We start from the raw sequence: 27,511 nt of genomic DNA on the forward strand, positions 1-27,511 counted from the left end.
CAGAGTTCATCTATATGCATTATTTAGCTGATCTCACAAAGAATTAGCTAGAATCTTGTGGATATAAGACACTCTATAGTTGGAAGTTCCATCTTGGTGAAAAGACCACTGAAAATGTACCTTCAAATGCCCACCAACTCACGAACAAACAACATGTATCTATATAATCAAATATTATCCAGCTACAAAAGGGAGCATTGTATTAACCCATGTTATATTACAGATGAACTAAATGAAAGGAGCCAGCCACAAAAGACTATTTATATGAAATGTCCGGAACAGGCAAATCCACAGATGTAAGAGAGTGGATCCCAGGTGTAGGGGCTCAGGAAAGGGAAAATGAGGTATGATAGCTAATAGGAATGGGTTCCCTGATAGAATGAAGAAAATGTTCTAAAATCAATTGTGCTGATAACTGTGTAACTCTACTAATATACTAAAAGCCTTTATCTTCACATTTTAAGTGAGTAAACTATGTTACATGGATTATATCTCAATAAAGCTGTTCCTCAAAAAAATCTCTGGTAACTTCCCTTGTAGACACTGAATTCTATGGAAAACATTTGGAGACAGTGCCTTTGTTATCAGATCAAAAGCAGCAACACTCGGGCAGAAGCAGACTTTTCACTGTGTTGGCATTCAGTAGTACTCCTGGCTTCATTACAGAAAGAATTCAGATGCTCAAAAGACAAGTGTTATCCAAACTCAAAAAACTTGGATCTGTTTTTATAAATTATGCTATCTTACTACAATGGCAATACAGTCCTCCTGCTTCGTGGAAAATGCTCAGTGAGTCAATGTCCTGGCACGGATTCAAAAGGCTTCCCCTAGTTTGTCGGGTGGACCTTGCTGGGTACTCCCTGCCACCTGCCCTCTTCCAGCTCTGGATCTGTGCATCCATCACAGAATCCCCAATCAGGCCTGCTCTGGGGGCCAGGTGAGGGGCAGTCTGCCGACCTCACTTACTCCCACTCACCCTTGCGGTTGTCACAGTTGACTTCTTTACCCCCCATCCAAACGCAAAAGCATCCTGCAGGGAGGGATCGGTCTAACTCATATTTGAAATCCCAATGCCTGGCAAAGAGGATGAGGCCTCTACCTTCAGAAGCAGCAGCAATTCAGTCACCTTTAGATGTGTCACAGTTGGAAGAACTACAAATATCAGCAAGGCAAAGAGAAATTTAACTTTAACAACTTCTAAGATGTGTGTGCTAATGAGAAGCAGGACAGCACTGTTTTTATAAGGTTAACAGTGTAATGCTCCCTAACTCAGCACACCGTGCCTCTCTTGTGGGAGTAACATGCAGAGCCACTCACTGATGCAGCACCAAGCATGGCTGCCACTGGCAGCACAGAATATCTCCACACAGTCCCTGCCTTCTGCTACAACGTCTAGTCTACCCTACTTCTTCAAATGATGTGTCATGTGCCCTGGCATCACTGAGATTATGACTGACCACCACAAAGTGCACAGCAAGCAGCAGCATGGAGTGTGGCCTCAAATCTTCCTCTGTCCCTTACCGACGGTGTGACCACAGACAGGTTAGCAAATGACTGAGACACCAGGCTCCCAATCTTCTGAGGACAGGAAATAACCCCCAGCTCCTAGAAGTGACCTAAGAATTAAGTAATCAGCACAAAGGCATGGCCACAAGGTATAAAAGACAGAATCAGCAATTTATGTCTCTTTACCTCAACCTTTACCCCTCCATATTCCTTCTTAAGTACTGACACGAATGTGATAAATTCTTTTAAAGAAGTTTCATGACCATGAAAAGGTGAAAAGAGAGATAGCAGCTTACCAAGAAGAAAGGAAGCATATGGAATAGAGGCCAAAGGTATGAACACCTGCTCCTGACACTTTCCTGTTGACCTAGAGGCCCAGAGATATGGCTCAGACACTGAGCGTCAGCAGACCAGTTAAGAAAATAACTGGGCTGGACCAGAATCTCTACATCTACAACAAGCAAGCAACACCTGAGCATGAACAAAAGAGGAGGCTCTCCTGTTCCTGTGACTCTGTAGTCTGTGCTTCCAAACCACTAAATCCACAGCAGCAAGTTTCAAAACCACAAACAGAATAGTAAGTAATAACAATCAATAGAGCTTATGCTATGCCAGGCACTGTTCTGAGACATTTACATATATTCCCTCACTTCATTCTCACCCAAGAAGGGGTAAATTGAGGTAGAGTGGGCACACGGCTCATCCCAAGGCTAACCACACAGTGAACGGGGAAGCCAGAGCTAACACCAGGAGTCTGCTCCCTGGTCTCCACCACTGCACTCTAGGGCTGTTTCTCCCAAGATCTGCTCTCACACTGGCTTCCCTCCCTCTTGACTTCAGGTGACTTTCCACAGCAGCAAATGTAGACCAGGACTACAAGATGACAAGCAGTAGCTGGTACACAGCAACCAGAACAAGTACTATGCCAAGTTCTTCAGCTACAGCATTGTTTTAACCTTCTAATAGCCACAGATCTATACGCATATACAAATATGGATGTACACACATGTATGTCTGCATACAGGTATGTACACTGTACAAGTATGTATAAATACATATATGTATACACATGTGTATATGTATTTGAGGATGTACATGTGCATATATGTATGCATGTATATAAAATGGATTTTTTTGTACATCACATGAACTAAGTATGTATTTTATACAAAATGTTACCAAGTTTCAAAAAGGACAAACGATTTGTCCAAGGCCCCATAGCCTGAGGGTGTGGAGAGTGTTAAGACTCCAGTACCCAACCACGAAGCCCAGCTCTGACCTCCTCACTATACCCAAATACCATGACTTTATCCTGAGCAACAAACGGTTAGGCGTCAGTGATTTTTCAGCCAGAAGACTATACTACCACATCAGATTTCTGAAGCCTCACTTTGTGCTGCCTGTGGCAGAAGACGTCATGCAATTAAAACAGAACCACATCCCGGGCCAACAGGTATGCCTCCTTTATAACTTCAACAAGTCTCAAGTCACTCTCAGATGCCAACCTCTTGAGAAAGAGTTGAATTTGCAAAAATAAACATTCATTCTTTGGGTTCCATGATCTCCCACCAAAAAACCAAACAAACATTACCATGGTGAATGTCACCAGTACCTTGAATTAAAGTGACATTTTAATAAGAATGCTTCACAGACTTCCCTGTCAGAGTGTTTACTGTAAATAACACAATGGTACAAGAGTAGTCACCGTACATAGTAGGTACCAAATACTCACCATATGTAGTAGGTACCAAATATTGTTCTTAATCCAATTATCTACTATAGTCTACTTAGCAAATTTGATCTTCCAACAACATTTAGGAACATCTATTATTATTATTATGCCTGTTAATAATTTTTTTAAAATATCATTTAAGAAATCTTTGCTTCATTTCTTTATTTCTGCACTAGGGGCACTTATATGGCTTTGTAGCTCTTTCTTCTTAGACTTTCTCAGATGCTAACAAATCTGCAGACAGTGACTCCTTTAATCAAATCTCTCTCTCTCCCTTTTAATGTATTAGAGACTGTCACTGTGAAAGGCACTTAGGGCGGGGCCTTCTGTAAAGGGCAGCGGTGTGCAGTGAGAGGCCCTCTGTGCTGCCAGGACCGGCTGTTCACACACAGGTGACCTGGAGCAGGACACTTCCATTCACATAAATCTGAGAAAGCAATGAGCACCCAGGGGAGACGGGGCTGCCGCTCGGGCTTGCTACTTACCAGCTCTGTATGAACTTTAAGATGTGCTTGCAGCTTATATTTATCTGGAGTCGAGTAGTCACAGCCGTCAGTGGGACACTTCAGCAAGATGTTACTGTGTTTCTGAATTACATGGCGTTTAAGGCAGTTTTTGGTGATGGAAGAGTAATGACACTGGGAGCAATAATACAGATGTTCCCGGGTGTGGGTGCGGACATGCATGTCAAAATGCACTTGGTACCAAAAAAGTTTGCCTAAAAAAATATTTTCACATGAGAACAAGGAATTTTCTTTTATACTGAATTCGAATTTTTCAATTATTATTTTTTTAAACTACTTTTTCTCCCTCATGTGCTTGTCCGGGTCGCCCTTCACACTTTCCACCACAAGTCTGTCTGAAAATTACTTTTCAAAGGTGGCAAGTTGCAAACATTACGGGTGTTACCATCTTTGGCTTGATGTCAGGGCTGGCGAGGGGAAGAAGTACTCACTGAGGACCAATTATGGTGCCAAACACTATACTGCACATGCACAGATCAAAGAGCCTCTAAATCCTCCTGACCCTCCAGGACACCAGGTCCAGCACTGGCCTTCCCATATCCTGCACCACCAGCTCCCTGGGACATCCAGGAGCTGCACTTTCACTGTGAGTGGGAGGGTGTGGTTTGGGGCCTCCCTGCAAAAAGTTGCAGCCACTTCCATACCCTCTCTGCTTACCTAGATCACGGCCACAACTTAAAGCGCGACTTCATATTTGTCACATGCCAGAAGAAACATTCTTCCTGGTGAGAAGCTGGGAGAGGTTGTGGGTAACCCTCAGCATGCACACCTGACCATGCCAACATGGCCAGCTGTGCAGTCGTGCTGGCTGCCTCCACACAGACTCCTACTGCTACCTGTGACACGGGGTCACCTGCTCCTATCTACCATGAAGAAGAGTGGCTCATTTAGGAGGTGTTCTTTGCACAGAGACATGAGTTCCAATCACACCCTAGGTGACCACAATGTGATGGGAATGGACAGGGCTGCTGGGAAGGAGAGCTCCACTCAGAGGCACGCCAGTGCAGCCTTTCCTTACCACAGTATTCACACTCCAGGTCTCCATAAACCTTCCGGATCCTCTCGCACAGGCCAGTGTTCATTTGCTTCTTCTGCAAACTGTCCAGTACCTTCATGAACGCAGTGCTGCCGGGCTGGTGCTCAGAGGCAGCTTTACAAGAGTCAGGCTGGTGCACGTCAGGGTCCCCCCGACTGGCCACTGGAGGAAGGAGCTCTGAGGCCTCACCTGGGTTTGGCCTGAGACATCTGCTGGAATTGAGTTCACCAGCTGGGAGGGCAGTCACTTCCTGGCCTTCACTTGGAGGGCTCTTGGCACCCTGGGTCACTGGGCCAGGCCCAGAACTTTTGGTCTTGGATAGGAGTAGCACGATTTCTTCACCCTGAGTCTGGACTGAGCCTCCCTGCTGGGTGTCCAAGTTCTTCTCGGCACCAGCATGAGCCTCAGTAGAGGAGGTATCATTTTTTAATAAAAAATCATCAGAAACCACAGCGAGAGAATGCAGGTCTGCTGGGACCACAGTGGTTTCCAGCTCGCAGGGTGGCAGGGCATCACTTTCAGCCTGGGGGCTGGCCAAGGGCACCTCTGGGGCAGGCAATTCCACAGGGACTTCCAGTTCCTTCTGCTCCTCCTCACACTGAGCACCCTCAGGACAGGCCTCCTCTTTAAGAGCATCTACCCCATGGCACACAAACTCCTCCTCCACCAGCTGTAGCTGGTCTCCCAGGGCTTCCTGCTGGATGTCCCCTCCTGGCTCCAGGAGGCAGAAGCTCTGGTTGATGGAGCTGGTGAAGATCAGGGCCTCCTGCGCTGCTCCATGCACCTCTTTGATGTGGGAACGCAGCCTGATGGAGCTGACAAACTTCTTGAGGCAAATGGCACAGACATATACAAAGGGGTGCTTCCTTACGTGCAATTCCAATGCCTGGTACTTGGTGGCCCCATGGCCACAGAGCTCACAAGCATAGGGCCACTTGTCACCATGAACCAGCATGTGGCGGTCCCGGTCCAGCTCATTCTTAAATTTGCGCTCGCAGATGTGGCAGTCATAGAGCAGCTGTCGCTTGCCCTCCCTTGTCATCAGGCGGAGCTCATCCAGGGCCTCCTTGACCTTCTTGTCCTGTGGGTCGTGCGTGTCTCGGATGTGCTTGATGAGGTTCTTGACATCAGAATACTTCTTCTTGCAAAAGCGGCAGTGCTGCTTGATCTTCTTGTGCACCCGCTCAATGTGCACCTTGAGGTGGCCTTTGCTGAGGCAGGTGAAAGAGCAGTAGTCGCAGGCGAACTTCTCACCAGTGTGCTTGCGGAGGTGTACATTGAGGTTGGCCTTGATGGCGCTGGCGTAGCTGCACTGGGGGCACTTATATGGCTTCTCATTGGTGTGGATCCGCAGGTGGGCCTGCAGAGAGTGCTTGAATTTGAAGACCTTGTTGCAGTATTCGCAAGTGAAGATTTTCAGTTGGGTAGGACCTAGCCTAGAGATAGATTACAGTACAGTTACATTTGGAGATCTTGAGCTCTCTCAATGACCCAAACACCAAAGGCTTAGCACAGGATTAATTGAGGCAGAGGATGGATGAAGCGTTCATTCACTCAACAAACAGGACTAGAAGAACAGTACAAGCCAGGTACAGATGAAAGAGAAACAGGGAGTCTTGGTCCTACAGAACCTCGCAGTGCAGGGGAAGGAAAGACAAGGCAGCAAACGTTGCACAGTAGCACAGTAAGTGCGAAAGAAGTATGGGCAGGGTACAAACAGAGACTTATAGCCAATGTGAAAGCAATGGGAAGATTTTGCTGAAGGCTGTCCAAGTTGAGACTTGATGAGTAAGAAAGAAAGCATAACAGAAGGAGAAGGGAAGGGAAGTGGGATTTCGCACGTGCGCGCGCGCGCTCACACACACACACACACACACACACACACACACACACTAACCAGGCATTTCCCCTAATAGATCCGTAAGCATTCTGGGATATTTTTTAAAGGACCAGTCTTTACGGAACAAAGGGAGCCTCCATGGGACTAAATACAGTACCGGATGGTTCAACAGCTTTAACAATCCAGACTTGCCTATTCATTCGACCAACTGTAGCCTGACCTTATGCCCCGTTTTGCAAGATTCTACTCAAGGGCCACCAATTAGGGAAAGATCCATGGCCTTCATCCATGTCCTTACTTCTTCCCAGGAGAAAAGAACTATGTCGCACACCTGACTGGTGAGTTTGGGACAGAAACTAGAATCCGCTAGTGGCGCCTGGCTCTCCCCTAATGGTGAGGATGTACCTGCCTTCCTGTGGTAAGCATGGGACAAAGCAAGCACTCAGCCAGAGGTATCTGAGAGCCTGGCCAGGGCTGCAGGTGTGGCAGGCAGCCGTTGGCCCAGCACTGCAGCACAGCTGAGGAAGCTCCATGCCTCACCCTCTCCCACAGCTCTGTCAGCAGCAGAGTTGAAGATGGACTTTCCCCCTTTCTCCTACTCCATCACAGCTAGTGTAGAGCTCAGATGGGGAAATAGGATTGCCCTTCACTAGCCTCATACACCACTTAAAGAAACTGCAACTGATTAATACCTGGCAATATGTGCAGACACTGCAATAAATTTTTTCATGTGGTGAAAAATAAAAACATGGTCTGCCTCATGGAGCCTGTCTTTTTCAATGGGGCAATGTGAATACTAAAGGTGAAAGTGGCAGTAATGATAACAATGATAGCTAACAATTATTATTTTATTACAAAAGATCCCAGATATTTAATCTCAACCTACTATCATACTCATTTTACAGATGAGAAAAATGAGCATCTGCCAATCATCCTACAATTGGTAAGTGATCTGACCCAGGCAGACGACCTGGGGTCCCGTTCATTCATCTGCACGCTCTGTACTGCCTGAAATCACCAATGCACAGCAACCTGTTCTCACTATGACCATGCATGTGAAGAAGGCTTCCCATATGGGGCTTCGACTACAGTTGAAATGGCAGAGTCTTATTTCTGAAAATATCAAATGACAACCACTAAAGTACTTCAGCATGTACCAGAGACAGAAACTGGCAGAGATCAAAGAACTAAGTAAGCCTTCCTCTCTGGCTAAAAGTGCTCCTTCTGGATAGTGTGCCCAGGTGATCCAAGAAGGACCTGCGACATACTAACAAATCATGTAGTGCTATTAATTAGGCCACTAAGCTGTACCTACTACAACTGTAAAGTCTATATTTACGAAATTATCTGTACATCTATGTCTGATCAACACAGCTTGCTTTGTCTTTAAATTAAAAATATTTAACTAGATTGCAGTCCAAAAATATCAGAGGGTACCACTCACATGATGTATTTAAAATATTCAAATTTGAAAGTTATTACTATGCCTGCATGCTAAGTCCAATGCTTATTCAAGGAAAGTAATTTGGATCTTTCCCAAATGACAAAGATAACCAGAAAGTGATACATTTTATCTGTAAAAAGACCACTGAAGAAAGAAGCCCTGGATTCATAGTGTTAATTAAATAAACAAATCACAGTATTTGCTCCTCTAATCCAAGGTCTAAATGGTCTTAGGAGAATCTTTTGCTTGGAGATTTTAAATTATTAGAAAAATAGCTAGTGACCACGTGTGCCCTGTTTCTGGTGGAGGATGACAAGGGTCAGCCTACAGTTTACTCTAAGCAGAAGCCACATGATTCTGAACCAAGGCATAAAGCTGCAATATCTACACCATTCCTACTATATTATTTCACTCCAATGCTCCCTATTCAATAAAAGTACTCTCATCACTGCACTTTATAAATCAAGGAGAATTTAAAAGGCCAGATGCCTTAATCCAGTTATTCTACCTCTGTGACTATCTTAAAGAATACAAAACTAGATGAAGGTGTTCATGGCCCATTTCTCACAATAGTTAAGAATAGGAAGCTGCTTGAAGGTCCCAACATAGTTTCCTACTTTGTTCATTTATTTTTTCACTCATTTGTTCACTCATTCAGAAAAGGGTTACAGACACTAGGGATACAAAAGGTAACAAAAGCAAACTGAACTCTTCCCAGCTGGACTTCACTCTGCTAATGTAAAAGCCAGTAGATAAGGCCCATAAGCTCCCTATGGAAAGGACAAGATAAGATATTCCAGGAGCCCAGTTTAGAACAGTCTGACTGACTACAGGAGAGGGAAGGTCTCCTTGATGACACGACATTTCAGCAGAAAGCCAAAAATTGAACAGGAGCTAACTAAGCAAGCAGGAGGAGATTCATCCCAGAGGAAAAGGAGGAGGCAACTGCAAGGCAAGATCAAGGAAGTGAAAAAGAGGTCCAGATGCCTGGAGCACATCTGGAGCACAGAGGACCAGAGGAAGTGTGCGGGGGACAGGCTTCTAGGTGGGAAAGGCCAGCCTCAAAGACCCCTGTTCTTCTAAGAACAAAAAGAAGCCTTCAAACATTAACAACGGAGGAGCTTCTATGTCCCAGGTTGTCTTCATGAAGTTATAACATGTCCTTAGGAAGCAACGACTTATGATTAAGTAACAGAGTATAATGTGACTAAGTTTTAAAGATACAAAATCACGTACAAAATATAAACTCAGTGTTATAAGATGAATGTATTGGGGGAAAAAGGCCAGGAGGAAATACATTAGAACTACTAACAGTCGTTGGGTAATGAGATCACAAATTACATTTTTTCTCAGCCTTTTGGACTTTCCAGATTTTCTATATAAGTCTGCATCACACTTGTTATAGGAAGAAAAAAATGATATACCATAAAAGTCTTAATCTCTATTTTACAAAGCAAAATTATCATGTGAAAAATTTTTAAAGTCTTTCTTTATTATTTTATAATTTACATAATAAATATTAACAGAAGACATGACAACAAGGATATACAGCCTGAATCTGTTAATTAAATTTTGAGTATATTTACCTATAACTAGATTAGCATGTAGCTGAATCCCTCCCCAAGAGACCTTGAAATATGATGAAGATAATTAGTTAAGGTCTACAAATCAACCCAGGTTGAGAAACAGAATGATCATGGAATTTAATTCTATTACAGATCCATCAAAAGAATAAATATTTTTACAACTTTATTTGTAGTCAGTTGTTTACATTTATAAGAATAGAAGGCTGAGGCTACAAATTAATGAAGCAAATCACATGAAACAATAACATAATTAGTGAGTACAACATGAGCCAGGGACTATGCATATAGCTCATCGTTTATTCTCACCACTGAACCAAGATTCTATTATTCAATTTTACACTAATGCACTAGATAACCAGAGGACAGTAACATGTCAAGGTGAAAGAGCATGGACTTCTTATATGTCCACCAACAGACAAATGGGCCAAGAAGGGTAAACTTGACTTATTTGCAGGAAAATGGACGCACCTTGAGACTATAATGGTAAGTGAGATAAATCAGCACGCAAGATTAATTACCACATGGTTTCTCTCATATGAGAAACCCAAAGTATAGATAAATGGCAAAAGGAAAGGTAAATAACAGTAAATAGGGAGACAGACTTTTTACAAATAGAAAGGAGACCAAGAGATGGAGGGAGAGAGGAGGAACGAGATGGGAAGGGGAGGAAAGAATGAAGATGTGTTCTGTGCTTTACCAACTACCCATCACGGATGTAATTGACATGTACTACAAGCATATGCTAATAAAAAATAAAAACTGAAAACAAAAACAGCGTGAGTTTCATTGGGGCAGGGGCTGGGTTGGATTCCTTGTCATGTCAGCAGCACCCAGAACGTTACAGGTGCCCGACTGACCTGAGGTACACTGGGGTAGAAGAGCTTAGAGTCAGCCCAGGTTGGTTTGTGCTAAAGCTTGTGCTCTGCTCAAGAACAACTCATTTCCCCTCTCCTAGGAGCACAGGGAAAGCATCAGGAACTGGCATTTCTTGGTCTTTCCTCCCATCTGGGGAAAACATTTCCAGAGCCCCAGTAACTGGTAAACTAATGACTTTGGCGGGACCATATCACAGCTAAGACATCCTGGGGGGGCAGTGTATGGAAGGGACAGCTGATCCAGGTATTGACAGGACCGTTTGAAGGTCAATTAAAGTTTTCAAAATTCATATTCCCCATATCAACAGTTCTACTTCTGGCAATTTATCCCACAGGAAGTCTTGAAAACGTATGGGAAGGTGGATATTCAAAAACAGTTAATCATGGAACTGTCCATGGGAGCAAAAACCGGCTATGCAAATGACAAAAAGCCCACATAATAGTAAACCCAATTTTTAAATATGTGTTAAAGCAAAAGATTTTCAAGGTGCAATACATTTTAAAAAGTTACACAGTACAATTGGTATTTCATGTTTTAAAAAGTAATAATATTAAAGCAAAATATCATAGTACACCATGAAAACATTATGGGAGCTGCATAGTTTTGATCTAGGCTGTCTCCCTAAATATCTCCCGTGCTTACTGGTGAGGCTTTTGGAAGTGACTGGATCACAGGGAATGCTGTATTCAGCAGAGAATTGGCCCACTGATGAGTTCTCATAGATAAATATGTTGTGAAGAAATGGGGCTGGGTTTGAGAAGATGTCTCACTGCGAGAGAGTATACATCTCCTTCCCTGGCTCCTCCTTTCTCTCTCTCTGCTTCCTCGCTGCCACTAGGTGAGCAACTATCCTCACTATCCTCTGCCACCATGATATTGTTGCCTTGGAGCCAGCTAACCATAGACTAAATCCCCTGAACCATGAGCCAAATTAAATCTCTTCTCCCTGAAATTGTGTGTGTCAGCTACTGTGTCTCAGAAATGAAAAAGCTAACACAGTACTATGAGTAGGGCTAGTGCAAGAGAGAAGCCATGTGGGCTGCAACCAGTAAGACCATAGGGGTGGAGCTGCCCAAGCCTTTTAGAGTTCATATCTGGCCATAAACTGCTCTGAGTGGTGGATATGGAGCTACAGGATTTAATGTTATTCCTACTGCATTTTGGTTTTGGTCCAATTCCTTTCTATCCCCCTATTTTTTCCCTTTTGGAATGGAATATTTACCCTGGGCCATTGTAAGTTGGAAGTATCTAACTTTCTTTTTTATTTTATTTTTCTAGGGGCTTAGCTAAGAGTTTCCCTCTTGAGTCTCAGAGGACACTTTGGACTTTTAGGCAATGTTGGAATTCTTAAGACTTTGGCAAGTCTTAGAGACGCACTACATACATTTTACATAATGAGATGGACATGAGGCTTTCGGAGGCTGGAGCAGAATGTTATATTTTAGATCTAGGTGTTCCCCAAAATTTCACATGTTCAGAGGTTTTGAAAGGTGACTGGATCATGAGGGAGCTATCTTCATCAATGGACTGATCTATTGATAAGTTCATAGCTAAATATGCTGTTAGGAGGTGGGCCTGACTAGAAGAGGCATGTCACTGTGGGTGTGCTATGGAGGGTATATCTTCCTCTCTGGCTCCTCCTTGCTCTCTGATTTCTGACTGCTATGAGGTGAGCAGCTTTCCTCTATTATACCCTACCACCATAAGGTTCCTGCCCTGGAGCCAGCTAACCATGGGCCAAATCCCCTGAACCAAGAGCCAAATTAAATCTCTCCTCCTTTAATTTGTGTGTGCCAGGTATTGTATCTCAGCAATGAGAAATCTAATGCAGAAGCATGTAACTATCAATAGTAGTTAAATCTTTTAAAAAGGATACATTAATTTGCATCATATGGGATGTCTGAACTTTCTACAACACATTAGTGTTACTTCTTAAAGAAAAAGAGGCAAGACATAGTGGTGCACATATATAATCCTAATGCTTGGGAGGCTAAGGCAGAAGGATCACAGTGAGTTCAAGGCCAGCCTGAACCACAAAGTGAGACCCTGTCTCAAAACAAAAGGAAAGAAAAGAAGGCCATATTTATACCTCCTTTTATAAAGGTTAAACATATGGTTGCTTGGAGTAAAATGCTCCGTCTTCACTGAGCTAACTGGTGCCTCGTTCCTAAAGTATGTCCATCTCCTTTGCATTTCAGAGGGAAATATTACACTAAAAACCATACTGGAAAGGTTCATTCACTCAATAAATCAAGAAGTCAGTAGCTTCACAAATAAGTTTGTAAAGAAAATTGAGATAAACAAATATGCTGATCCTGCTTCTGCTCTGCAGAGGTCACTCACGTTCAGCATCTGCCTGACATTACAACTTACCTGCTCGACTTCATGGGCTGCTCGTACGGGGTCTGCTGAATGGCATACTCCTGGTACCCTCTCCGTGGAACCAGATCAGCTGCGCTAGGCTCAGGATTTGCTGCTCCTGTTTCTGGGGGCCCAGCCTCCACTGGAATAATCTTGGTAGCACCTGAGGTTGATGCAAAATGCACTGCTTACTACACAGCACTGGTGGCACCAAGCCCAACCTGGCAGAGTCAGGGGTATCTGGAGGGCATCGCCTTATCTGGGATTCGCAACTATCATGTCAGTTTTCCTTCAGCTGACATATTTAACGCATGACAGTGAGTGTGTGTATGTGTGTGTGTCTGAGGGGCAAGGGCTAAACTTTTTAAAAATATGTTTAAATGACCCCTTGAGGTACATTTTCACTTGATCTACTTATTAAACACACATCCACATATGCGTGTGTGTGTGTATATATATATATATATATAAAATCTTTGTAGGGCTTCACACAGACCCAAATGTGTTAAACTTTAAGTATATGCAGAGCTGCTTCAAGATAGCATACATGGTAAAACAGATGATAAATAGGAATTTAAACCACACATGGGCTCTAATTACAAATATGACATTACCTTAACATCTCTTTGTCTGTTTCCACTCTGAATTATTTTGGGGTACAGAGTAAATAAATCTCAAGGGACACCTTTAAGGCCTTCTATAGCACCAGACATTATATGTGGGTGCATGTACCTGGGAGCATGGGGGTGTGTATGCACATGTACCTACAGAGTACTTGAAAGAAAAGTTCCCAATCTAAACCTTGTTTCTGAAATAGCAAAGGGACTGAGTTGTTCTGTCACCCTCACTTACATAAATCTCAAAATACTACCATTAATTTTTGAGGAAAACTATGGGAACTTTCTCTAGTGACCACTGGGTATGAGAAATTCTCTGGGACTTTTCACTTTCCAGAATAACACAGTCCTAAAGGAGAATGGGGGAAACAAAGTGATTTTGCAGAAAGTTGTTGTCTCCTAATTTTATATGTCTGTTCTCTATTAATCACCTTATTCTGTAGTGAAGTACAGAAGAAAAATATTTAGTCACTGCTTTCACTTTAAATATAAGTATTTAAAAAGTAATAGCTGACCTTAAAATCCTAAACTTTGATAGCTACCACTCCAGATGGATAGGGAAAAAAACAGAAAATGCTATCGATTAAAGTTCATTACCATATATTACTTTTTATCTAAAGTGTCCCATCCTAGGAGAGAGTATTTTTAAAAAGGATAGTATAATGCATCTGCTGGCTATTTCATATGAAAGTAAACAGACAAAAACTTCTAATATTACAAAATATTTGGTGAACACTAAAAATACAAGTTAGGCACAGTTCCCTGCCCCTTCCTGGCCACATGGGCCATTTCCCTCAGAGGAGGTGCGTGCTGGCAGGAAGGGAAGAAAGACTCCCCACAGAGGACTGAGGTCCCCACTCACATGACAATGGCTGGCGGAGGCCACAGTGGCTGCAGCCACCCTGGCCACCTCCGATCAGCATACTATCCATGAACAGCCCCGGGCAGTAAGTAGGTCGGTCAGTGTACCAAATTCATAGGTGATGAAATGACAGCCCCCTCAGAGAATGGGCCACCTGAGACACAGCTTCAGGCCAGTACTCCAAATCAGACCACCCTATCTAGTTGCCCTGGGGACAGCTGTGCCAAAGCCTCGTGTGTCATTTCCAGACTATTGTGATTACCTGGAATGGCTTCGTGAGCAGTTAAAACCACACTGATGATGGGTTTCTTCACTCCAGAGAGTTGCCTCGCCTCCTTTCCTGAGGAGATCTTCTGGATTTTCTCTGTTTTCTGGGACCGAGGTCTTTTGGGGGCCTTTTCTCGATCATCTTCCTTGTACTTCTTTTCTAGTTCAAGGTCTGACTCATTACCTGGGGAGCAAACACCAAGATATATAAACTACCTTTCCAGATTAGGGACAGAGTTGGAGTGCAAACTTAAGTCTTAAGGGATGGTGACAGTAAAGGAAATGTCTGTCTCTGTCTGCGTCTCTGTCTGTCTCTCTGTCTGTCTGTCTGTCTCTCTCCTTGGCCCACAGTGCCATACAGTCCCACTGTATCACCCTGGGCACCATCTCTAGCTCTTCACTCATTCACTCATTCTAGCACTCTACCCAGGCCCCCACTGAGCACCAGGAATGCACTGCTAGATAAAACAGACATAGTCCCTAGTCCTATTTTCATGAAGCCCAGCAGCTTTCAGAATTGTCAATAAATGATACTGCAGAGAAAATTCAAAGTTCCAAGACACAGTCTAAGAAAGAAACCAGTCACTTATTCTACTTACACGGATCAGGTGCTTTTCCTGTGCCAGGCATGGAAGACATAAACAGTGGTAAGGGCATACCCTGCCCTCTAGTGCCCTGCTGTCCAGTGGGAGTGAGGGACATACAGACAAAGAAGTACAATCAATAGCTGTTTGCTCTGCACTTTGTGACACAAGAGGGTACAGAAGGGGAGGGTAAAGTCTACTTGTGAGTTCAGAAACATTGTATGGACATGCAACCTTTCAGTTAAACTCTGTTAAACTAGGTCCTAGAAGGCCTCAGTGCCCATGAAAAGCCTGGAACTGTCCTTTGGTGAGTGCCAGGGGGTGAACCTCCAACGCTGGAGCTCAGTAAAGTAGCACGAGAAAGCAAAGCTGTGGTATGGACTCAAGTGAGAGCACAGGGCTGACTCTTGCCAAGGACCTCTCAGACATGTGGTGAGATGGTCACACCTTCTGATGGTTCAAAGGGAGTCTAGAAGTCCAGGTTTTTGCCTGAAATCTTATTTTTCAAGGCTAACCCTAATCCAGAATTTCAGGAAACAATGCGAGAGCCTAGCAAAACACATCTGGGGCACCCTGGGACCCACAGATTCCCACTGAAGCCTGTGAAAGACCACCTGTGAAGCCATGTCAGCCAGGGAACAGTTGGACTGAATTCAGGCTTTAAATCTGTGCCACCATTTTGAAGAATTAACTGGAGGGGCTCAGAAAATACTCAAACACATTACAGCACAAACACATCAGCCAGAACAACAGTGACCTTCACACAGGAAACACGGTATCAGCCTGAAGGGTAAAGAAAGCTTCCACATACAGTGAGGAACAAGGAAGGAGCACTCTCTTGAGAGTCCTAAGTGAGATGGAAGAAAAGGGCGTTTTCTCTTAGAACCACAGTCACATAATCTAATACAATCCACCTGAGAATCCTTGGTCAGAACACAAGACAAGAGCACAGAAAGCGATTCCACATAACCTCCCTTTGACTGCGTATGGGGTGTATGCATGGGTGCGGGACATGTGGGACATAGGCAGGCATAAGGAGGGGTTTGGAAAGAGCTGAAATGTGTGGTTATAAAGGAGGTGAATTCAGAACCGGGACAATGCACAAATGTGCATAAAGGTAACCTAGTAAGGACTTCTCAGGCAGGCGTACTGGGTAAGGAAAAGCTCTCTCAATGCGAAACAAGGAGAAAAATTGGGCAAATGAGGCAGAGTAATCAAAACAAGCATTCTCATTTTTAGTGTCCTAAAATCCAAATGCTTGGATCATCCTAGTAGAGATAGTAGATCCAGTAGAAACAGTCTTAGGGAAATTTTTAATAGACTGCTGATATCAAACTTAAGAGAAAAATGAGTAGAGGAGATCAAGAATCAGACAGAACTGCACACTGCTCTCCAAGGCCGAAAGTCGAGGACCAGCACTTATGTCCATCCTTGAAGAACATGGGACTCCTGTGCAGCCACACCTTAGAGCACTGTGTCTAAAGCTGCTGCCAGTGTCTACATTTTGGGAGGCTTAATATGCACCATTCTTCACAGCAGCTTTTGTTTTACTGTATTTTATTTTTCAGTGGCTATAACAAAAACATTTCTGAAGATCCACAAATTGGCTGAGTCACAGAAGTAATCTGGCAGACTCCATATTGGGTGATGCACGTGTATAAATAACTAGAGCAAAATATACTGGATGCTATAAAAAGGTAGAGCCAACATCGTAAGGAATTTTTTGCTTTTAAAATGATGTTTCGCTTTATAACAGAACTCACTATGGTGTACAACTCAATATGTGGGTGATATGACAGGAATAGATATGTTCATATTAAAAAAGACCTGAGAATTAGAGCTCACTAAGCTTAACCTGGTTTACAGCATGAATCAACAAAAACAAACAAGCACATACATGCTCTTCACCAGGGTTAACCGAAGAGGCTGAAGAGACCCTATGCTCTATGGGGGATGAGCAGTTCTTAGACTCTGCTTTAGGCACCCTGTGCTACTGGTGCATTGCAGGACTGGGAGGTTGAGAACAGTGGGTGGGAGTAAGTGAAGGTCTGGAAACCAGATCAGGTTAAAAAACAGTCAAGAGACCAGCAGTGGTTTAGGTGGAGAAGAGGAAACCGGATAAGAATTGCATCTCTCACCCTAACCCTAACCACTATAGCAGGTCCTTGAGGTTGTCTTCCTCTGGTTACTCTAGGGTACACTTTGATAGTATCCACCCTATTCATTCCCAACTCCACCCTCCTCAGTGGAGATGCCACCTCTGCCATGGGGACTGAGAATGCTGCTCCAGCCATCCTAACAGACAGGGCTTGGCCCACGGGGCCTGGCAAGCAGGTATCAGGGGCTTCTGGGAATGATCTCCTCTAACAGGCAAAGTACTGCCATGGATATTGCTGTGTCCATGCCTGGAACTAAGGCAAATCCCCATGATGAGAGGCCCAATGAAAGCACACGTTCATACCCTGAGGATCCCAAGAGAAAGATGAACCCTGTGATTTAATGGTATAGCTGTGCCACTGAACAGACCTGGAACACTGAGGCCCACATACCTTTTCATCTGCAGAAGACATACACTCACTTCTAAACTCACTTTTAATGGGTGCCTCTACTAGTAGGATCTTCACTAACACACTCTCAACTAATCTCCACATCAACCCTAGAATGAGTCACTTTAAAATCCAAATCTAGTCCTAACACTGCCATGATTAAAACCTTTCAATGGCTGCCCTCTGCCTCCATTAAGAGAAGGTGCTTGGTAAAGTCCTGCAATGGTTGAGTGATTGTGTCAGCCTGAGAAGTTTAGAAGCTTAACTAGTAGGTTCAGCAATTCTACACTCTAGGATATAGAGAACCTGCCCTAGGCCAGCTCATCGCATGGATGGTATGAAGGAAAAAATGAAGAAGGATGGACTTGCTTCTGTTCTTCAGAAGAGCTCTAGTCTTCCCCTTCAACTTAAACGTCATCTCCTGGCTTCCACCTCAGATTGCTCAGCCTTCCATCACAGACTTTTCACCCTTCCATTGCTCACCCATTGGCCTCCTGACACAGATCTCTACACTGGACACTGCAGAGAATGCCAGACCTTGGACTAAAACTGTCAGTCTCCATGGCGTAGAACCCTCTGCATGTTTCCTCATCCAACTCTGTGAGTGACCACTGTAGACCAATCTTGTAATTTCTTATACATTTGTCTATCTTGTATTGTATTTGTTTCTCTAGTAAAACACTGAATGATACAAGTCCCCCAAGATTTGCCATAAACCATCTCTCGCACTACCACACACAATCCAGGCCATGACTTCCAAACACACACCTTCATGTGCTTATCTCTTCAATTCTGTGGGTTGCAACAATATGAACCACAAGTAAATCAAGCCTCCCGTGCTTATGGCAGCCTTGGACCTGTGCACACACCTAGATCCATGACTAGGGTTTGGGGACAGACAGTTATTCCCCCCAAAGGCTCATGTGTGAAAGTCTTGGTTCCAACGTAATGACGTTGAGAAGTGGCATGGAGAATAGAAGGCGATGGAGGGAGAGATGTGAAAAAAAAAAAGAAAGGCTGGACAAGACAGAGAGTGGACAACAGAACCACATATAACTTCATCCCATGGAACAGCCACCAGCTGACAGCCTGTGCTTTGTGCAGGTTCAAAATCCCTGCAGCACAAGCCAGTGGGGCTCTCACTGCAGCCCCATGGCACAGATCTAACTTGAGCAGCAGCTATGTACATTGGGACCAGGACCCAGAAACTGGGGCCACTACACGTGGATGATGCTGGACTCACTGTGGCAGTGTCTTGAGAGTTCAACCCCCATAGCCCTCAGCAGGGCCTCAGTGACAAGTCCTTGGCTCTTCTCTTGCCCTGCCCCACTCCCTAATTCCCTGACTCCTACTTTCTGGGATCACACTCAGATCTGCTGTCTGCAGCCATGGCTGCTTCTAAAGGAGCACAAGCTAAGACAGTCCCTCACTTGCCCCAAATGCACACCTCCACACACTCATACCTTCAGTTCATTGTAGTTGCACACATCATGGATCTAGGCTGGCCACATTCTGTTCTGGAGAGCTTCAGAAGCCTCAGCACTAGGTTTGCCCTTGGGCACTGTGGGTCAGGGACTGCACTAAGCAGCCATGCAAATTGTTCTAGGAGATGACCTTAGCAGACTCCTTGAGGACTGGGGCACTGTTCAAAGAATAGAGCCCTAGAAAGAACAGTGAGCATATTCCCTCCAATGCACATGCCCAGTGCATTTAGGGATTATTGGGTAATTCAGGTTAAGACATCAACATGTGGAAGTAGAGATGTGGCTAAGAAGGCCAGTGGGAAGACCTGGATGTCACAGAAACCGTGACCTCCAAGTACAAGTGCAGTATATACAGAAATGCCAGATTCATATTATATGCCTACTGCACCTGCTCCTCCCATCCCTGCACCTAGCGCCAACTCAGCTGCATGGCTATTCTTATTCCCAATGTTGGTAGTCTACACACAGTAGGCATTCAGTAGTTTGTGGAAAGCAGGGATGGTGGAGGCTGAAAAAGAAGGACACTTTCCCAACAGTTTGGTTGGTAGTTTTGTGCTGTCTTGCTTTTGGACACCAAAGTCCTCACTCCCACCCACTTGTTCGTCTTCACTTGACTCATCCTTGCTCTTATGAAGGCTGCCCTTTCCCCAGTGACCCACCCAGGACCCAGGCCAGAAGTCATGCTGGTGGACACTTTCTCAGTGCATGGCATTTTCATCTCCAGCTCATAGGTATCATGGCCTTTCAGTAAAGTGCTTTTAAATAGTTTCCTGCTTCCTCTGAGTTATTGACTTTTTAAACTTTTCTACCTTTTTCTCCAGCTAATGCTTACATTCCCTCCAGCTTCCTTTTCTTTGAAAATTCAATAGCTCAATGATGAGTTTTGATTCTCCCTCATGCATGTGGCTTCTGGATTTACTCCTGCCATGAACTGCTGTAAATGGATAGGTGTATGCAGCAAAGGGCCTGTTAATGCAGGTAAGGAAAAGGGGGCTGTGCACCTTGTCCAGAGTCTCCGAGGCCAGGAATGGTGCACACATTTCTACTACATATAATGGGATTTCAGACAACTGATTAATCTCCATAAAATCACTCATTAAAAAATAAAATATATACCAGGCATAGTGGCACACACCAATAATCCCAAAACTCTGGGAGGCTGAGATAGGACAACTGCAAGTTCAAACCCAGCCCGGGAAACTTAGTAACTTAGCAAGACACTGTCTCAAAATAAACATTTATAAAGGGATAGGGTTGGAACCAGCTCAGTGTGAAGGCCCTGAGTTCAATACCTAGATATACAGATATATAGATATGTAGATAGAGATATAGATATATAGATAGATATATAGAGATATTGATAATGACATTGATATAGATACCTCAGAGGATTGTTGTGAGCATCAAACAGTATAATTTCATCAATATGCATCTTCTCTACCACCTTCTAGAAACTTCTGGGACACTGCCTCTTTGTCTCTTTGAGCCACACCATGCCTTCAGAGCCTTCCTTGCTCATCTGCCTCTGCAGTCAGCCCTGATGGACACTTGTTTCAAAACTCATTAGGCCCAAATGAGTTAAGTTCGGAGTCAGAGCCAATCCTGGGGCAGACCTTTTCTTCTTTACCTCTTCGGGGGTTCTTGATGGCCACCAGAATGTCTCATGTTTCCACACCACCCTCTCAAAACAGATTCTGTCTGAAGCAAGAGAAGTGTGAGACAGCCCCCATCCCTACATGCTCCCGATGAACAACACACTTCTCCTCTGTCAGAAACGCTTCAATTCTCTCTGGCTAAAAAATCTTGTTTTAGGTTTAGGTGTGTTTTGAAGATTTTTAAAATTTCTCATGCAAATTAAAGAAATATATAACATTATGTACCAGTTAGCAATATTAACATTATGATTAAAAATTTATTGGGCAAAGATACAGCAGCATGCTAACAACAAATAGTCTAGCTTCTAGATCTAGTGGTCCTAAGGTTCTAGGGGCAAATGTGACATTGTGGAGTGACTTTGCCCAACTGCTGGACAACATGCAGTTATTATTCGACCATCTCAAAGGAAAACTGTCTAGACTAGGGGCTGGGGATTTAGCTCAGCGGCAAAGCGCCTGCCTGGCAAGCGCAAGGTCGTGAGTTCGGTTCCCGGTACCGGAGAAAAACCAAAAAAAAAAAAAAAGAAAACTGTCTAGACTATCTGCAAACCACCCTAGGCACAGGGACTCTACCACTGTAAAACAGGCAGTTTTCATGGTGAGCTTCTTAGAGACAACATCCCTACCCAACTTCCTGAACATGACTGAGCACCCCCAGTTGCCATCAGCCATGGTTTGATAACCTACAGAGCAGTCTCCACCTGGCTACCATGGTCAAACCCACTACCATGAGCTGTACAAGAAACATAAAGAAAAAGTCATTTTGCAGCATTCCCAGTCCTAAGTGACCAGACCACCGTTCTGCACCTTGCATCAAAGTGGTGAGAGAAGAGAGACACAGTACTGGAGTGTCCAGGTGTTCTCACTTCCTGCCCCAGGCTGCCCTCTTCCCCATTCTCACTATAACTGCTCACCCTGTTGTCTTCAGATGCAGTATGTGAGGCATTTGCTGCAGAGTGCAGCAGGGATCACAGCACTTGGTTTCCGGGTGGCTGGTTTAATTGACCAGGGTCCCACTGCCGGCATTACAGGTCCTCTGGGAGCTGGGAAAGGAGAAGCCAAGAACTTATACGAAATCTCCTCAGCCAGTCATGGCTCTCAGCCCACACTCCCCGTCACACTATCCCCAAATATGCCTGTGCTGAGTACATACTGCGGTAACACTCACTCCAGAACTAAAACCTTGCCTTCCCCACCTGACACCTGACAAGGCAAATTAAACTGTCCTCCTCTGGGACCTTGTTCATTTCTCACTGCAGAATACTGCTGGTTGTGATGAGGAAGGGCCATGCACATCAACTTAGGTCTGAATTCTATGCCAAATATGTCACCTCTGAAAGCAGCATTCCTATCTCCAATCACTGCTCTCCAGCCCTGCATGAAAGATTCTCCTTGTGTGTTCTTCTTTTCTCACTAACCTCCAATTTCCAAATTTTCTCAAGCACTCATTTTCAAACAAAATACCATTCTACACAAAAGCAAGTATCACTTGGAAATGACACAGGCGCTATGGCGAGCACTTGTTCTTTATTAGGTGCAGCCTGTGGTGCCCAGCACTGGCCTTGCAGCTGTGGAATGTCATGCACCCAACGGAGCAGATCCTCGACACTGCAGCTTACATGCTCTGCTCACGTGACTTGGCAATCAGATGACCTGACCCCAGGAGAAGAGCAGAGGCCTATGGGAAGCAGGAAGAACAGTGTGGTCAGTACTCTGGTGATGGTCAAACAAACATCTCCAGCACAAACACCACTCCTGATAAAGAAGGTATTGAGACCTGGCATATGCGTGCACTGGATATTCCTCACCCTCTCCTTAGTGAGATGGAAGCTCAGTGAGGCCCACTAGGCTTTAGCCCATCTCACTGGTCCTCTTCTACTTGTCTAATAAGTCATGGATACTCAATAAAATAGAGACAGAAAGGGGCTGGGGATTTAGCTCAGCGGCAAAGCGCCTGCCTGGCAAGCGTAAAGTCGTGAGTTCGGTTCCCAGTACCAGAGAAAAACCAAAAAAAAATAGAGACAGAAAGAGCCTCAAAACCCACCACAGGCTCCAGAATCACCCATTCATTACACAAATAACAGGGGAGGATTGCTATGCATTTGACTCCATGCCAGGCACTGTAGAACCTGCCTCAGACAGCTCAGAAGCTGTCCTGAATGACACACTGCAGTCCGGCCATGCACTACCCTGTGCATGCTGCCATCTCCCAGTCCTCGCTGCTCTTGGAGCCAGGAATGGCTGAGCCCTGCACAGGGATGAGGAAGCCAAGGCTCAGTGATGGGAAGAGGTGGAGAGGCTCTCACCGGTGGCAGGCCCAGCCTTCCATCTAAACCTTTCTGACTGCACAGCACAGCCCACTGGCTTCTCCTGTCTTTGATGCTGTGTGGGAGCAGACAGGTAGACACAGTGCATGGAGAGGAACAACTGAGCTCTTGGCAGTTGAGTGCAAATGGGCCTGGCCGATTCATAGGGAGGTGATGACCATGACCAACACTGTGCTTCTTCTATGGTAGTTCTTCACCAAAGCCCCTGAACTCTGCTGTTGAGCAGCCTCTTTCCCCCTGCCTACCTCTCTCTGACAGGGATGGGACCATCTGTTCTGAAGGCTGAGGTGAACTCTGGTTCTCTGTACCCTCAGTAAGTCCACGTAAGCAAAAGGAGGCCATTTATTCCTAATCACTACATGCAAAAGACCCATGTAACTCCTGCCATACCAAGGTCCACTGTGCGCTCAATCCTACAGTTGGCTCTTGGCCCCACAGCAGCTGCTGCAGCTGGCCAAAGCTCACACTCCTGCTGCAGTTTGTGGAATGTACATGCCCATTTCCTACAAATCTGTGGCAATGCCTTCTATAAAGAGGCGATTCTTAGGAAGTGAAGAAGCTAGACCTCCGTTGAGCGGATAAGCATCCATCTCCCCCGCACTGAGAAAGACTGAGCCCTCTTGCAACGAACATGCGGCTAACAGTTGCCCTCTTGATGTGGCAGGCCACAGGGCAGAGTCAGAGATTACCCAGCTGAATTGCAGGCTCCCTGCTAATGCCAACAGGGAATTTTGAATGATTTACTTCTTCTTACTCCAGAGAATAACCTGGGCCTGGGCAGAGTGCCTGACAACGAACAGCTAGCAAGCCAATGTCCCACAAGAAGCAAATGTGGAAAAGAAAGAATCCAAGTGTGGAAAATGAAGACACCAAAGGGAGCTGGAGAGATTCCCTTTCTAGTCGAATAACTTTTCAAATGTCCTGCTTTGGGTATATGTACTAATTACACAAGGCTACAGTCTGTATCTGGAGTGTGCCCCCAAAGACCCACATGTTAAAGGTTTAGCCCTGAGAGTGACACTATCCACTACCGGAAGGTGGAGGGACCATTAGGAGGTGGGGCCTAATGTCACTGGGGTATGCCCTTGGAGGGGATATTGGGTCGCCCAAGTCCCTTCCTGTCACTCTCTTTTACCTCCCACCTATCGTAAGGCAAGTAGTTCCTCCACTATATACTCCTCACCACGATGTTCTCCTGCAACGCAGGTCTAAAACCAAGGCAGCAAACTGACTGGACTAAAACTTCTGTAACTGTGGGCTAAAATGAATCTTTCCTCCTTAAAAGGTAATTATCTCAAGTATTTTTTTTACAGTCATGGAAAGCTAACTAACACACAATTAATTCTAAGGCAGTACTCTGTTTTCAAATTGTATTAAATGCTTAAAAATATCGTCACTGAACTCTAGAAAAGACTATTATCCAAGAAAAAGCAGGATGCGATTTTAGTGAGATCAATAGCTGATATATGAGATGCTAGGTGAACATCACACCTCTCAAACTCTTTTTGGCCCCACCTGGTGAGCCAGGTCATGGGGAGGGGTGCCAGTATCCATATATCAGCAACTGTGAGGTTCACATAAAAATGCCTAACCATGGTCTATGCCATCTGCTATTTTTCCTCTAGTCAATATTAAAAAAGGAAGACCAATTCCACTACTATAATAACACTTTATCTCTGCAGTACTCATGACAGCATGCAAAGCACGCTCATGAGCACTAACTAGCACCTGTAACACTACTGTGCACATATGTGCCTTTTAACACATCTTTTCATGTTTTATTTTTCTCCACAAAGCTCTTATAAATGAGCTCTTCCACAAAACAGAGCCCTCAGCTGAAGTTCTCCATCCATCAAACTTCACATCATGCTACATCACTGTGTGAATGAGCTACGACTGTTGATCCCCGGGATGGTGGCTTTCAAACTCTTTTTAGGACCACGTCCTTTTACAAGTGACCTCTTTGGGCAATTTCAATATAAATAATGGGTAAAATGACATCTCAGATCAAAGGAGGTGGGGTCCCTACTAGCTCCCCTCCCAGGTCCCACATTCAGCCTTGGTACAGGTAAAGCCTCAGCCACTAAGCACCTTCACAGAGTTAGCAACAGCATTAAAAATACTACATCAGTCTGAGGATGGTGGTACAGACCTGTAATCCTATCATTCGGGGAGGCTGAGGCTGGAGGACCATGAGTTCAAGTCCAGCCTGGGCAACTTAGTGATCTGATGAGACCCTGTCTCAAAATAAAAGTTTTAAAAAGGGCTAGGGACAGAGCTCAGTGCAAAAGCCCTGGATTAGGATATATAAGGTACTCTGCTAAATACCACTTCAGATAAAAGTCACTGTTTGAGAAGGATGCTAAAGAACACCAGATTTAGAGTCAAAGGCATCTGAGTGAGGATCCAGGCTCTGCCTTTCAGTTGGATGAATTTAGCACTCTCCAAACTTAGGATCTGCATCTGCAGAGTGAGTCACTGCAAGGTTCACATGAGGGAACAGATGCAGAAGCCCCTCCCGTGACGAGGCACACACAGTAGGCCCTCGCGATATGTTTGCCTGCATGCAGGCCCAAGCGAGGCCCAAGGCTGGAACTACAGCAGTGCCCCTCATCCATTGTTCTGGCTTCCCACAGTCAACTGCAGTCTGAAAGTTCCAGAAATAAGCAACTCGTCAGGTTAAATAACTCTAATGACAGTACAGTGTGAAAACTGTCTTATTTTATTATTACTTGTCAATCTCTTATTGTCCCTAATTTATAAATTAAACTGTGTCATAGGTATGTATGTATAGGAAAACGAACGGCATTCATAGGGTTCAGTACTATCCACGGTCTCAGCCATCTGCCTAAGGTCTTGGAACAAATCCTCCCAGAGAAGGGGGACTATGAACTACTTCTTTTAGGTTCATTCTTTGTATTAATAAAAGAGCAACGTGGAGTGCCTGCATCACCCTACCATCTTGCCTTGAGTGTTTCCCAAGTTACTGACACTCTGAGGAAAATAACTTTTCATTTCTTGACATCTGTACAATATTGCTCTTCAACCCCAAGCACATTAGCATAATTCTCTGTCTCCACTTCCTTTGGAAAGGACAGTATTCTCAGCAGTGATGGCACTGCACGATGGAGACTGCAAATCTTAGACAGGGAAGTAGGTGTTCACAGTGGGTACACATGACTCCACCACCACCACACTGAACCCTTCCTCAGCCCAGGGCCAGGACCCGCAGGTGCAGTGAGATGTACTGACTGTAACACTGGAGGTGGTCACTGCCAAGGAGCAAGGCCTAGGCCACATCCCTCTGAAGGGGGGAAACAAGCAAACGTTCAGTATCACTGGGGTTCTGTAGAAGTCTCAGGGGCTCATACGGGCCAACCTCCACTCAGCTCCCAGTGTGACCTGCAGGAATCACACAGTGGACCCCAGGCTTCCAACTGGTCTGGCCACTGGAGGACACAGCAGGCAGTGAGAGGGAAGGAGGAGAGTAGGGCAGGGTGTTTATTCTCAGGGCTCTCTCTCTGCTGACTCATCATAGGATACCTTCATCCTCTCAAAGGCCAGGGCTCTCCCCTTGGACTTCTATGACCCCTCTTCCCTCTGGACCCTTTACCTAGTCCAGTAACAACACCTACCCTGCTCTCCCAGCCTCGCCCAGTAGCTAAGCTTGCCCACACCTTTACCTACAGTCTACTAAACTAAGTCATTGATTTGAATATTCAAATCTAAATCATTGGAAGTCATTGACTTAGATTTGAATCAATGACTTAGATTTGAATATGCAACCTGCTTTTATCCTTGGCAATCCTCTCACTCATCTCTGGAAATCATCTCCTGCCATTTCCAATTCTATCTCCACTCCATGCATCTCCCACTGATAGATGGTCTTCCACTGGTACTGTAGTGTGCATGTCAGCACCCAGGCACATCCCAAAGCCAATGGAACCTGTCCCACCCTCACCTCTATCAATCTCCCGGCACTATTTCCCACTGCTCATCCACACCCTTCTTAAATGCACGCTTGCGTACTCCCTACCACCATGGGTTTCCTCAACAGGGCCCTTGGGAAGCTGTCCTTTGTGTTCTGTTCTTCCACTTCCATACAGTCTCCCTGGTGACCATCCATCCACTCATGGTCCTCATCCACAGGCGATAACAGGGCTAGATAGACTTCCAGCCCAGCACCCCTACTGGACTTACGCTCAGAAAGGCAGCATCCTCTTGCACTTCTTGCAGTCCACCACATTCAACCCTTGGTCAAAGC

At 44.8% G+C, this 27,511-nt stretch overlaps 1 protein-coding gene across 7 annotated transcripts in view; it reads right to left on the reverse strand.

Annotated features, from left to right (window-relative positions):
• Zfat (zinc finger and AT hook domain containing) overlaps window positions 1-27,511 on the reverse strand; it is a 289,108-nt gene that overhangs the window by 139,767 nt on the left and 121,830 nt on the right. For all 7 annotated transcript variants that reach the window (XM_013521342.1, XM_013521341.1, XM_013521339.1 and 4 more), the window contains 4 exons: window positions 14,647-14,835; window positions 12,918-13,068; window positions 4,781-6,234; window positions 3,724-3,956 (listed from right to left, as the gene is read on the reverse strand). In XM_013521342.1, coding sequence (XP_013376796.1) covers window positions 3,724-3,956; window positions 4,781-6,234; window positions 12,918-13,068; window positions 14,647-14,835 — 2,027 coding nt within the window. The remainder of the gene's footprint in view (window positions 1-3,723; window positions 3,957-4,780; window positions 6,235-12,917; window positions 13,069-14,646; window positions 14,836-27,511) is intronic.

Source organism: Chinchilla lanigera, unplaced genomic scaffold (genome assembly GCF_000276665.1).
Source record: "Chinchilla lanigera isolate Chin_1 unplaced genomic scaffold, ChiLan1.0 scaffold00060, whole genome shotgun sequence".
In the NCBI taxonomy this organism is placed as follows: domain Eukaryota; kingdom Metazoa; phylum Chordata; class Mammalia; order Rodentia; family Chinchillidae; genus Chinchilla; species Chinchilla lanigera.